The sequence below is a fragment of the Colletotrichum graminicola genome (assembly GCF_000149035.1).
Source record: "Colletotrichum graminicola M1.001 genomic scaffold supercont1.36, whole genome shotgun sequence".
Classification (NCBI taxonomy): Eukaryota; Fungi; Ascomycota; class Sordariomycetes; order Glomerellales; family Glomerellaceae; genus Colletotrichum; species Colletotrichum graminicola.
Genome location: NW_007361040.1, coordinates 402,729 through 417,170, shown reverse-complemented (window position 1 = coordinate 417,170; position 14,442 = coordinate 402,729). Strand labels below are relative to the sequence as shown.

Sequence of the window (14,442 nt, the reverse complement as noted above, 5' to 3'; positions counted from 1 at the left end):
GTAGGTCAGGTCGGCTGCATCCTGGTTGCTGATCGACCTCTGCTCCGTGTTCCATGTGCGGACTCGGTACCAATCAGCTGTTCGTCGGGAAGGCCAAAGCGTCTTTTCCTTTGGCTCTGCCGGAGACCACTCCGTGCGGATATATTGCGTGCGCAACTGACGGAATCTAAAGATATCATTGTACGGATATTCAAGGTTTCCACTATGTCGGGGCTGCAATAAACAGCCGCATGGCCTCTGCCAAGTTGCCAGAGGCTGTGCCCGTCCGTGCATCAATGCTCTTTATTCCGACCATCTTGTCGATCGACAAAGGAAGCGAGCGAGCGTTGCGAGGTGAAGATGCCGTACAGGTAGGTAGCCTGAGTCGAAGAGCTGCATACATGCCCCATTCATTCGCTGTTGGTGAAACATGACAAACATGATTTTTGTTTATGCCGAGTCAGCTGTCAACTTCTTCAGACCACGTACGCACGCGCTACCCGCAATGCGTTAAGCTTTTCAGACGAACCTTGGCACGACCCCAGTCGTTGGGGTAGCATCGGCGTTGGGATGTGTGTTCAACGCGACGTTCGTGGTTCTCTTGATTTCTACGTGTGTTCAACAGATCGGGCGCGCGCCATCGAAGCGCCGATGCGGCCTGAGACATCGGACACTAGTGTAAGACAACGGCAACCCTCTTTTCAGCCACATCCAGATCCAAGCGGGCCGGCGAGCTTCATATCCATGTGTCTAGCTATATCCCCTCCAACATCTTTGCCATTGGTTGACTTGGGTTGAACGACGCCGCTGCTTGGGAACTCCCGAAGATCGAATCACGAACAAGGACAAGGCTTGCGAGTCTTTTCGGCATTTCTTCTTTTCTCGAGATTTTTTCTTCATCATCTAATTATAGCACAATATGACGTAGTCACAGTCATCCTCAATATGGACCCGTTCAGGAGTTCAATGCATCGTCTCCAGTCACTTTATGGGGTCCAGCTCGGCTCTTCCCCCCTGCCCTCCGATCATCCTTGATCATATCCGCCGCCCTCTCCGCGACCGCATATACAGTGCTCTGGATGTTTCCAAGGGGCTCGACCGGGAAAATACTCGCATCGACGACGCGAAGATTCTTGACGCCGTGCACGCGAAGCCGCTCGTCGACGACACCGCCCTTCCCGCGCGGCAGCATCGCACAGCTGCCTGAGACGTGGAACACGGAGATTTGTCTCTGCCGTACAATCTCCTTGGCGTCCTTCAAGTCGTCCCCTTTCAAGTCTGGCAGGCGTCTGCCGCCGGGTCTCAACAGCGAGCTGAAGGGCTCGGTGCCGACGATTTTCTCGACGAACTGCACGTTGCGAGCCAGAAGCTCCAGGTCGAGGGGGTTGGAGTTGTATTTTCGATCCCACGCTGGCAATACCGCAACATCGGCGCTGGTGATATGGACTGTGCCGCGGGAGAATGGATAGTTGAGTATCGTCATGATGGTGATATAGTTCTCTGGCCTAGAGGGGATGATGTACTCGGCCATGTTGGCTGGATGGTCATTGATGGTGATCTGCGACGGGAAGAGGAGATACTGGCTGCTCGGTTCGTCAGGCGATTCGATGAGAGACCGGATGAGCTTTCCAGACGTGCTGCTTGAATGTTCCTCGTGGGCATCAAAAATGGATATCTTCTCCTCTTTTGACAAGAGACCGTTGCGGCCGGCAACTGGCAGGTAGGCACTGCTGAGCGTGCTCTGACCCATAGGTCCCTCGCGCGTGGCCTGATACTGACCGACAATAGTGTTTAGTACGTTGCCGTCTCGTAGGACGTCGCCAGATGGCACTCCGTCGTTGACCTCGAAGCTCTGGCAGACAATCGGGTGGTCTTGAACATTCTCCCCCACGTTGGGGTTGTCGATCACGACGGGGATGCCGTGGCTCTCGAGCAGCTCCCTGCCCCCCATACCAGACAGCTCCAGTAGTTGTGCTGTGTGGAAAGTCCCGGCCGAAAGTACGACTTCGACTCTAGCTGACACCGTCTTCTCCTGTCCGTCTCCAGTGACAATCTGCACTCCCGTCACCGAGACGTCGCCGTCCCTGTTGCTAAAATTGACCTTCTTTACCAGCGTTTCAGTCAGGACCACGAGATTGGGTCTGTCGGCGACCTCCGGGGTGTAGTATGCGGTTGCGGAGAAACTCCGAGTCTTGGGGCCTGATCGGCAAAACCGATATCAGGGCGATATCGCCCGTACTCCGATATAAAAGTATATAGGGTTAGGGTTAACGAGATTTCAATGCAAGGTCAAAGATTAATTTAACGGATGTACCGTCAGGACCCCTGCGACAGCTGTGGCCAGCTGTGTCTCACTAACACTACTACTGCCAGCGCCTGCCCACTATTCCCAGCGTGCACCACTATTGCTAGCGTGCACCACTATTGCCAGCGCCTGCCCACTGTTGCTAGCGCCCGGCTCCCAGCGCTTACCTACTATTGCTAGCGCCTAGCTGCTAGTGCACCCGCCCACTGTTGACTACTGCTGCCAGCGCCTGCTACTTAACAGTAGGCAGGTGCTAGTAATAGTGGTGCACGCTAGTAATAGTGGTGCACGCTAGGAATAGTAGGCAGGCGCTAGCAGCTAGGCGCTAGTAACAGTAGGCAGGCGCACTAGTATTAGTAGGTAATAGTAGTACCTGCCTTATTAGTCTATTTCTAACACTTAACCTAAATCTAGAGCCTAATACTAATTTATATAAAGAAATTAAGAGATTTAGTAGAATTAATATAAAAAGATTATAGTCTATAGCCTATTTTAATATCTTTAGAGTTCTATAATATAAAACTTATTAAATAGTAAAGATTATAATAATTAATTAATTATTATATATATAACTAACTTACTTATATAGTAAGTAGATAATTATAGTAAGCAGACTACTGCCTTATTACACCTTAAAGGCTACTTTTTACCTATTTTTTAAAAATTAAAATTAAGCCTAAAAAAGGTCTAGTTTTTTATAATACAATTTAATAAGAGTTATATTATGATAAATAATATTTTAGAAATTCCTCTCTACCTAGTTATAAAGGTATAAACTTAAGCTTTTATCTAAAGCTCTTAATAAGGAGTTAGGGTTAGTAGTAGGGTTAGGGTAAGAGAATATTTTCTAGAGTATTATTTATTATAATATAACTCTTATTAAATTATATTATAAAAAACTAGACCTTTTTTAGGCTTAATTTTAATTTTTAAAAAATAGGTAAAAAGTAGCCTTTAAGGTGTAATAAGGTAGTAGTCTGCTTACTATAATTATCTGCTTGCTATATAGGTACGTTAACTATAGTAAAATTCTATAGAAATAGAGAAATCCCCTTATTTCTTAGTTAGGAAATCCTAAGCTAATTATTATATAATAGAATGTCTATTCCTTAGCTAATTTGCTATTATGTCACAGGACAAGGTGGCAAGTGCCTGTAGTTAGGAGACAGATAGATAGCAGGGACTAGATACCTGACACACACGTGATACGTCACGTGTGCCCCAGGTATATATCCCTTCAGTAGGTGACCCTTCACAGAAGGAGGGTCAACCATGAATACACCTACTATCTGTTACCTATCTTGTCCTGTGTCATTTGTTCAGCTCCTTGTTATTGTTCGTCTTGCTTCACTGCTCTGCTGTTACGCTTCGCCTTCACACTGCGTCACTTCACGACACTACCGCAGCCTAGCTTCATCCTGTCAGAACCGCAACGGCTGCCAGGAAGGCTGTGTCATATTACCTAAGTTAGGCTAATAGCTGCAGATTATACTAGCTATTTACTAACTAAAGGGTAGACAATTAGCTAATAATTCCCTACTAAAGGGCTAATAATTATCTAGGAATTACTAGATAATTACCCTACTATTATTAGAGAATTATTACGCTAATTAGTAGAGTATTAGCTAAGGAAATTCCCTATGTATTTTAAGGAAAATAGTCCTCTACTTTAGATAGAGGAGGTTATTAAATTTTATATCTTATTTTCTAGCACCTAAAGTGTAACACTAATTCTAGCTATATTATTAGTAAAATTACTATTAAAGTAAGGCTATTTTACTACTTATTCTCTAACTGTTTGCTATAGGTTAACTGCATATTTGCTAGTTAATTCACGTGTACCTTCGCTACATTTAACAGAACTAAAATTATGATGTACCCTCCTGTTTTTGGTCTAGTGCGGCACAATTTAAGTTTTTTAGTACTTGTGGCTGGTGCTTGGTCCGTGATATCGGTCCTTATTTGAAGTGTCAAATAATATCGGCGGTGCCGATCAGGCCCTTGGTTTCCGGATCGATGCTGCAGGGGTTTTGAAAAGCACCGAAAGCCTTGCCGCTTCGTGGATCGCCAGTCATACCGAGGCCGAGCTCATCAAAGGTGCGCATCCAAGCCGCATTCGTGGTATTGTAACCCTCTCCGTAAGACACATGTACCGGTCCCTTTCCGTTCAATTTCTCGTCATGGTAGGCCAGCCCGACGGCGTCCCTCGCAGACTGGGGAGGCGGGTGGTCGGTGCCAAACTTGCGGAAGTACGGCGCGATGGTATCAAAGTTCCAGCCATCGTTGCCGAGAGCGGCCAAGTGTCCAAGATGGCCTTTGAGGGGTAGACCACCATCATGAAATTCAAAGCAGAGCTGCCGCCGAGCATCTTAACCCTGGCTTGGTTTATTCTTCTGTTGTTCAAGCCAGACTTGTGGCCTGTCAGTCACTCCTGTCGGACGACTCGCAGTGATTATCGTGCTCACCTGTGGGACTGAAGTGAAGTTCCAGTCATACTCTTCCTTACCGTACAGACCGGCCACGAGACCGGAGGTAAGGACGAGGGGATCGGCGCTCTTGTCCGCGCCAGCTTCCACAACCAGTACAACTACGTCGTCATCCTCACTAAGCCGAGAAGCCAAGACCAGGCCAGCGGTGCCACCGCCCACAATGATTTAATCAAAAGACATTTCGTCGGGTTCTTGCGCGGAAGTCATCGTGCTCTATGTGGTTTGACAGTAGGGCAATCGATAAATTGCTGTGTTGGGTTATTCAAACCCGGTTCGCAGAGGGCTGCCGTGACTTTATTTCGATTTTTGTGGCATAAGCCTTACTCCCTACTTATCCTCAACCATTCAGTCCTGCCTATCTCGTATGTAAGATAGTGTCACTTACTGAGGGGCATGCATGAAGCTAACCGCAAATGGTGTTCTGGCCCGAGAGATCCGCTGAAGTTCGGCCTTTTCGAATCCTTTACCAGTCTCCTCATGCTTGAGGCTCAGAGAAGACTGAGTTGTCGAGACGTAAATGTCCATTTATTCATCTGTCCCGTGTCAGAACATTGTTATATGCGTTTGTGCCAATGGTCATTGTGGTGGCTTTGTCAGTTTTCGCCACAAAAGCCAGAATGGTGCCAAGCTGATCCAGCGTTGTCATGCGTTGTCGATCTTGTTTGCTTACTTTGTTTCGAGCTGGTACACTCCGCTGCTACTCGGAGTTGTACTACAACATCGAAGAGCCTTTCGCCACTAGCCTCCAGCTACATGTACTGACTTGGGTGTACTTTCACTTCGTCACCAAAGGGTCTTGTTAGTTTTCCAAGATACTTTTGTCTTTTCTTGTCGTCCAAATATACTTGTATCAAGTTCTTACGCTTCTCTTCCCCCTCTTTATTTCTTCTTCAGAGAACTTACGGCAAAGCTTGCTAACTGGGTGGGTATACCTTTTTACATTGTCATCGAGTTTCAGAATTACAACCGAAGCCGGGAACTATGATATCTTCAACAACATATATCGACTAGTAGTATAGGAGTCAACCTATTACGAAAATTTCTGGAGTGCCAGGCCAAGGTTACTGGACTGCACTGAGAGGTCGGGAAACTGGACGACATGAAGTAAAGATTTAACAACCCGAGATTCACATCCTTAATCACATCTGTTGATCTAGCCCCGCCTTGAACACTACTGTTGCTTAGGAGTGACACCGACAACTGCGTTTGTCGGGCTAGCGGAGCCGAGTGCATTTATAGTCCACGCCAACCAATGGCACTCAGCACATGGACATGGCATTATCCTGAGGTATGCCAGCAGCCTTACCAGCCAAAGCAAACACCGCGTGCATAAGCGCGCACAAGAAGGCGCTACCTAATGATGATTAATAACTGCTTGTTGGCATGCATGCATAAGATTGGCGGCTAGTCACACATTTTATAAATCAAGAATACATCTAGGCAAGGCAAATCTCTTGGTGTGTTGGTCGCGCTGCGGTAGCCCGAATGAAAATAGCCACATGCCCAAGCTCTCGAGTATATTAAGTCCACCTACCTAGCCCTCAAAACAGAGCAATTCCTCAGTCTACCATATTACTCGATTTCAGACGGTCAATCAATCACAACGTGCTGTCATGGCTCTTGAACTCCACATCCCGCCCTGCATCAAAATCTCCTGCTGGCCATCTGCATCCACCGCGTATTGAGCAGCCCCTCAGAATCCAGATCGAAGGTCCGCTAAAATCGATTCAAAAGCTTTTACCATCTATGGTTTGGGAAACCAGTTACCAAGCACCGAAGTTTCCTCAGGCGGCTGGTCTAGCGCTTGCAGAACTGGCGTTTTGGCAAATTTATGGGGTGGACGTCCGTCCTGATGTCCGCGGTGACATGGTTGTACGGGACGAGTACATGGGATGGGTTAGAAAGGAAAACATGACATTAGAGTAAGACCTGATCTCTTCCTGACTAGGTTGATTAAAACTAAAAAAACGTGTCTATGAATAGGGAAATTGATTACTACGGTGTGACGTTTGATCATCTAGTTCCCCTTGATGATGTCGATCCGGAAGTGTTACAGATCAATATCATTGAGATGGATGATGATGATGGCGAGTATGCGAATAAATACATGTCATTCTCGGTTAATGCATCGGAATATACTGGGAAGAGAGTATTGGCCGTTCCCAGATGCTGCCAGAAACGAAAGGGCACACAAGATCGCCAAAGGGTGAATGAATCGGTTTTGGAAAGGGATGGGCGGCTTTCAAGTTGCTGAGACGAACATGGTCGACGATTGTCTAGACCTCGAACAACTGTATAAGGGCCGAGATGCTTAGTCAACTGACCATGATGTCGCAACATGTTTCAATAGCGACAGTAGCAGGCGGACATCATATTGAGAACAGGAATAAACTGCTGGGCATTATCAACGCAAGAGGAATACGGCCCCTATGTCACCCAACTGCACTTTTACTAATATATGGAATATCCATAGAGCAAAAAGTCCGGCTGCCGACAAAACAGATAGTCCAAATTAATCTAGCACATCTGATTCTTCCAGTTCAGCTGAAAGTTGCATCTACGTGGGTGGGAAACCTAGGGATACATTAGGTGGTGACAGCCGTGGTGGTAGTGATGATGGTCTAGTGCAGCGGTCTATATACCCGGTGGACACATGTGACTCACCTCCCCAGACCGTATCACCCATATGCTAAAAGCTTCAATCACCTGCTGCAAACCCTATTTTCGGGTCCTTGTTCTAGACGTTAGGTAATGGAGCCCTTACTAAACCCTTGGTGAGATTTTCCTTCGTGACTACACGCACTGATCTCCGTGCTTGTTTCTAGCAAAGCTTTGGAATGTTACTCATGGATACGTGTCTATAGACGACTGCACAGTATGATATGTTTGGAAAGAACAATGATTGTCGGGATATTCAACCGGTCGATGGTGGAGCCGATCCGGAGTCACGTGATCAATCTCACGTGATCCACCTCGTCGGCTCACTTACACCATCACGAATATCCACGGCAGCAACCTCTTCCTCTCCCTTCTATCAACATCTTCACCAAGCACCCAATAGTCAAATTGACACTATTGCTGCTTCACGATCGCGATCCCCTGTAATACTAACAACGATCTTGTTTATATTGATTGGCTTTTGGGTATTTGAAGTACCAATGCAAACGCCAACCCCATGACCTAATCCAGGGCCTGATCGGCAAAACCGATATCAGGCCGGTAACGCCTGTACCCCAAAAGAAAAAACATAGGGTTGGGGTTAAGGAGAGTTTGATGCAAGGCCAAAGGTTAATTTAATGAATGTACTGCCAGGACCCCTGCGACAGCTGCGGCCAGCTGCAGCCTACTGGCACCACGACTGGCAGCGCCCACCCACTATTGCCAGCACCTGCCTACTATTACCTAGGTGGGCGCTAGCAGCCAGGCGCTAGCAATAGTGGGCAATAGTAGGCAACCTGCTATATTGGTCCTTTTCTAAAGTTCAACCGAAGTCTGGAGGCCGGTAACAATTTGTATGGGGAAACTTGGGTTTTTAGCACATCTGCTAATAAGAAAGTCGTATTTCCTGGCGGTACGTGGCCTAGGCCGATATCTTTAGAGTTCTGTAATGTAGAACTGAAACCATGATGTACCCTCCTGTTTTTAGCCTAGTGCGGCACAATTTGAGTTTTTTGGTACTTGTGGCTGGTGCTTGGTCCGTGACATTGGTCCTTATTCGAAGTGTCAAATGATATCGGCGGAGCCGATCAAGCCCCCAGTATCGCAGAATCTGCTCCGACAACCATCAGCACCACCTTAGTCCTGCTTGTCCTCGCACCAAGAATCTGAGCCGGTTGCACCCCATGCGGTGCAGGACTCGCGAAAGCTGCAGTTGTCGACGTAGAATGCAGTCTTGCCGTTGAACCCCCAGTTGCACCACTCTGTACTGTTGGTGTCCTTGGTAATTTGGTAGGCCTGGGTGTTGTCACCCGAGGCGCCGCGGGTGTTCGCAAGTTCTCTGGCGCACGCTTGCTCTGTGATGGTGTTGTTGATGGAGCCGTCGGCCATAGTGCAGCGGCAAGTGTGGTACAGCGCGCACGCCTCGGCAACCTCGACGCCAGCAACAAGGGCGACGATCAGGGCTTTGATGATGGAGGTCTTCATTTTGGAGATTATTGTACTATGATTTGAGGGTTTGAAAAGCGAGTGTGATTTGGCGCGAGGGTCAAAGCGTGTGAGATATTAGAGATAGACTTGAGTGAGTGTTGTCTGGTGGATAAGACTGGGTTGTACCACCGAGTGGGAATACAGCCATGATATACTACTAAGGGAGAATGTTTAGTTGCTTTTCTATCATTGGACTTTGTATGTATTCTATGCGCGATTTTAACTCAGCTGTCTCAAGGAAATAGTAACATGATCAACAGCCACATCAAGGAGGGATCTGTCGATACGCGCTTCGAAATGCCGGCAACACCGAGCAGACCATGGGTGTAATTTACTACGGTTCCGAGGATGTTACCTATGAGACGAACCCAACATGCATGAGTCGTGTCTTAGCAGCATCCCCTCAGGGATGCATAGAGTAGAACGCGTTGACCCTTCTCAAGCAGCTGGGTTTGCCTGACTAGTACACTCAGCCCGCCCAGTATAGTAGACCTGCCTGACATAGCTGACTTCGTTGGGGTTGAGACATGTTGAGTCAACCATATTGTTGTAATGCCACAATGTGATGTGTGGCTCTAATTGCTGCCTGCAACTAACAGCATTGTTTTTGTGACAACTCTGAGCCCTAGCTTGCCCGCTTTGTCCTAGAATGGTATGAGTGCAGCATTACACTAAGTATTGTACACTTCACATCTTTAATTCCCGCAAACACCCTCAGCACGATTGTATCGAAACTGCCGACGGAGCCAACTATCAAGACTTTAGCAAGACGTACCTAATTAGAAGGGTGACGAGAGTTGAGCAGACATACATAGCCATTCCAACCAATGTTGCAATACCTTTCAGTAGCGATCATGATGACTCTGATGCCTTCGTGGCTTCCGACGCCTCGGTACGGATTTGTATCGTTGCTGAAATTCTTCCGGGGAAGTGTGGGGTTAGCTCTGCTTCCAATAACATCACATAGAGTTCCAACTCCATATTCGCAAACTGATGTACGGATACACTACTCTTACCCCACAAATGGCATCTCCAGTATCCCTTTACTATGTAGTTGCGAGCGGACCTCATTAACCTCTGGGTGGATCCCCCTCCACTTTTACTCCTCATTTTCGGAGATACATAACAGATACAAAGTAGGGCAGGCTCTAGGTAAGGTAAGTCAGGCAGACAAAGCAATAGAGGGCCCATAAGGCTGTTTACACTATAATGTACCTCTATGTAGATTTGGAGATTGTTGTTACCTTTGGCGTAGGCAAAACGCTATATAACTAGAAGTACTCTATATTGATTGGCTTTTGGACTTAAATGCCGTGATCTGATTTGCTTTACCCCGCACAAGAGGTTAGTGAGGTCCGCTCGCAACTCAAGGGATAGCCTTGACCCACCAGCCTTTGCCAAGAACGACATAGTTGTCACTGGATGGAATGTGCCAGGTCAATCTGGGGCTAATAGTCCAGCCTTACAAACCAGCAGCGGGGCTGAGGCCCCCGGGTTCATTTGTGCCCTTTGGACTGCCGGCCCAGTCCCGAGAGTTCTCGAGCCCGTGTCGAGTGTTGGGTTGGGCTGTCCAACATAGCACCGCTCCCCAAGGCGGCCCCCCAGGCTAAACGGTCACGAAACTAAGAGTAAAGGAAGCTTCTACTGGTAAATATAGACTCTTCTAGATAACCTTGGTATAATGAATACGGTAACATGAAGAATTCAGAATGTCTGAATGACAGTCATTTCAGCAGCGAACAGGAGCTCGGATCGATCCAATTACCCGGGAATCCCTAGACTCTACCAAACACTCTGCCAACGACGCCGGGTTAATGAGGCTACGATCAAAGACAGTGTCCAATCTATAGAGATCAGGACGATGCCGAAAATACACGATAAGGCCGATGTCACATAAGCAGCTTCAAGGTACCGATCTTTTTTCATCGGGCTATTGTCCAATGTCGTTGGCAAGTACACGGAAGTGGCTCCCCTGGCCCAGCCGGTCGATGGGGCCCTACCATCAGCAACGCCAGCCCCGGAGATAGTCACTATGCTTGATGCCATGCTTCCTGACTTAGTCCATCATGAAGTTCTATATGGCCTTCTTGGCTCTGTCTGTACCTTTGGCTTCCCTAGAGCATCGGTTCGGGGTTTCCAGCACTGACCGACCGAGGCGACGGATCAGATGCGATGGACTAAGCCAGTAGAGTGCTGGCTGGCATGACTGCATAATGCAAAACAGGGTTCTCGTTACGTGTATCGAGGAGTTGGTGGGTGGCGCAGTCCGACTATCACAATCTACCCCGTATCTGACCCTGATGGCTGTACGAACAGGTGCTGAAACACTCGCCAAAAATTCCAGTGCTACCCATCATCCTAGCTAGCATTGCTACGCCACGAGATCGAGCAGCAGTGGGGTCCGGGGTTCGCCGAGCGGAGACGGCGATCCCAGTGGGGACGGTGTTGCAGTGGAGTCGGCGTTCCCGGCCGAAAGATGAGACGAAGAACACTCTACCAGATTCTATATGTTAGCGTGGTGAATTGATTTAACCTATCAGGTATATCCCAAGATCTACATTATCGGATCCCAAGTACTTACTCTTACTATATGTTTAGTAGAAACAGAGTGTGCCTATACATAATAAACGTGTCTAGCTTTTACTTTATAATACTAGTAGGGTGTAGTGCACACTGTAGAAATGAAAGACGATAGCAAGGGAAGTGTTACAGTGCCAAGCATTGCCTGGTGTCGTCGATAGTAATCTGGTCTCTAATATAGTCTACTGTCGCCAGGGTGAGGAAAAAATACGATGTACTTAAGTGAGACCTAGAGTATTATCTTTATCTCTTTTACTTTACTAAGAAATTCTTCTAAAATATTATGTAATAAGTATTTAAGTATACTTAAGTAAGTATCTTATAGGCCTAAGTATACTTAAGTAAGTATTTGTCTAGAAATAATTACTTAAAGTTACTTATTCCTAACCCTGACTGTTACCTACCTTATCTACTTTAATAGTGGATGTGTAGCCTTTTAACAAGGCAACTCGTAATGGTTGCTCTCCTGTATTATGCATGAATGACAATATTAACCACTATACTCTAACCACGCATCACCCTTTTAACTAGGTCAGTAGCCCTGTTATACCAGCAGAAAGGTATGCTTGAATGAACAGAAATAGAGTTTTAAGCAAAGAGAAATGGACGGTGGAGGCCGAGGATGAGGCTTCCCTACCCAACTGTACTATAGAGGAATTATAACTTGAAAAGCCGTACAACTTACAAACATTCATGGATGATGTGTATAAAACCTGATGTTTGGCACCGCATTGTTCTGCCTTTCCCATCAGCATCCTAAAGTTGAATCATGATTTGTCCACCAGCACCGCCGCTCGTTATAACCATACTCGTTGAGACTACATTCTTTACAACACATCTTCAGTTTTGACATATCAAACCACACAAACTCCTACGACAATGAAGGCCTCCGTCATCGTATCCATTTTCCCCGCCCTCGCCGTGGGCGCAAACGTCTGCGACTTGTATGATAAGTGCTACTGCACCAACAGCGACGGAACGCCTGCGTCCGACGATATCCAGACGCAGGCCTGCCTCCAGTACGGAGCCGACAACAGGGGGTCTGACACACCCGGCCCCGGCAATATGACGGCCACGTTGGAAGACAACATAGTCAAGTGCGTCGGCAACGTGGTCGAGGCCGGTAACGTCTTCCACCTCGACAACTGCGAGTACGCTAAGGAATGCGCCGCTAAGGGCGCTTCTGGCACGCCGATTTGCGAGGGAATCTATTATTTAACACCAGGATGGTGATACGGTTAACCGTACGTATTAATAGGCAATTAACAAATAATAGGGGTAACTAGTGGTTCTGAATTATATGTAGAGAAAGGAAAATGTTGCAATGTTAACTATTGCCTAGATATTAGCAGTATAGATTAACGCTAAAATAGCTAGAATAACTACAGCCGTTTTACAATAGATCTAGTAGATCTATAGGGATATTACATAGTTAATTTACTACGTAATCCTATAATAGTTTTTCTATTTATATACAATTTAGAACTACTAGCTACCCCTATTATTTATTAATTACCTATTAATATTAATAGTTAACTATATTACTACTATTTAATTATAGGGATTATAATAGTTAATTAATTATATTATTATATATATAACTATAGTTAAATTCTAGAGGAATAAATAAATCTCTTTATTTCTTAGTTAGGAAATCCTAGGCTAATCCTGGCTATATGATTGGTAAGATTATCTGTAAAGTGGGGCTACTTCACCGCCTATTCCCTGACGATTCGCTGTAGGGCAACTGTGAATTTGCGGGTTAATTCACGTGTATTTCCGCCACATTGGCAAGAATTCTTTGAGGCTAGGCGTTGCTGACGCGATTAACACCCGGCCAGGCACGAAAAACGCCCTGGTTCGCGCCTTGCGTAGTACCTGGAAAGACCTTGGCATCTCGCATGACCGGCGCGGAAGCCGGGCCTGAGGGCTCTCCCTTGCGTAGGGTTCCACGGCTTGCTGAGTCCTGCCCCACCCCCGCCATTTTCTACGCCCGATTCGATCTGTCCCTCCCGCTGTTCGCTTCGATAAGACTCTTACCGTTCTGGGAGAGGTTACTTTGCCGTGTTCTATTTTACATGGCGGCGCGCTTAGCCGAAGAGGTCGGCGTCTCTTTTTTGGCCCTTTTGCATCGACGCGGCTTCTTCAACTTCCGCTTTGCAAACAAACACCCCCCCCCTCCTCTGCCCAAAGGATTTCCAATGCGTGGGTCGGCCGTTGGCAAAGTGAGGACATTGGGCGAACGGAGACCAAGACGTCGAACGGATGAATGAGATCTCTCTCTTCCCCGCAACAGAGATTTAGAGGAAGAACGGTCAACTCGAAAAAAAAAAAAAAAAAGGTCTAAAGACGTGCTGCTGACATGCCTGTTTCCGACGGAGCGGATGGCAGGTGTGCGATATGACCACACCGGTGACGCCGCCGCGGCACCCCCCCCGGGAGCAACAACGGCAGGATAAAGTTGTTAGCTCGGCTCGCGAACAAAACCGCCAATGAGGCGAACCTCGGACGAATATGAGAGTGGGGAAGAGGCAGTGAGGCTCAAACTAAGGGATCAGGGAAGCCAGAACTGGGCCAGCCACGAGCTGCATCCGTCCTCCGGCTGGGTTGTATGTACATTGTATAAATTTGGGATCGAGTTGATAAAACTCAAAACAAGGGGGGTAGACCATTACCCCCGGCTACCATTGCTGGTCGGCCGCCGGAGATACTCCCTATATACCGAAAAGAAGTTTGTTCCTGGATGGACAAACTCTCATGCCGCCTGGCTTCGGCCCGCCTTGGTGTACGACGACATTGCGCGCCGATGTTTCGTTCTAAAATAACGAATGTTTGCCCAGAAATCGGGGCCGGGCTCCTTGATCTAAACTTTTTCTTCTTCTTTTCCACTCGTCCCGGCTAGTTGGAGGGGGGAGCACTTTTCGGCACTTTGGGCATGGCGCC

The 14,442-nt window shown here is 47.2% G+C and overlaps 3 protein-coding genes across 3 annotated transcripts; 1 reads left to right on the top strand and 2 right to left on the bottom strand.

Moving 5' to 3' along the window:
• Positions 1–934: 934 nt before the first annotated feature.
• Positions 935–5,298, bottom strand: GLRG_08164 (GMC oxidoreductase; the record flags this gene model as incomplete). The annotated part of the gene is made up of 4 exons (XM_008098849.1): positions 935–2,178; positions 4,362–4,638; positions 4,750–4,888; positions 5,159–5,298. 4 exons carry the CDS (start codon positions 5,296–5,298, stop codon positions 935–937), a joined length of 1,800 nt encoding a protein of 599 aa, XP_008097040.1.
• Positions 5,299–8,568: 3,270 nt separating this feature from the next.
• GLRG_08163 (uncharacterized protein) lies at positions 8,569–8,916 on the bottom strand (the record flags this gene model as incomplete). Its single annotated transcript, XM_008098848.1, has 1 exon — positions 8,569–8,916. One exon carries the CDS (start codon positions 8,914–8,916, stop codon positions 8,569–8,571), a length of 348 nt encoding a protein of 115 aa, XP_008097039.1.
• A 3,462-nt stretch (positions 8,917–12,378) lies between these two features.
• Positions 12,379–12,732, top strand: GLRG_08162 (uncharacterized protein; the record flags this gene model as incomplete). Its single annotated transcript, XM_008098847.1, has 1 exon — positions 12,379–12,732. One exon carries the CDS (start codon positions 12,379–12,381, stop codon positions 12,730–12,732), a length of 354 nt encoding a protein of 117 aa, XP_008097038.1.
• Positions 12,733–14,442: the final 1,710 nt, after the last annotated feature.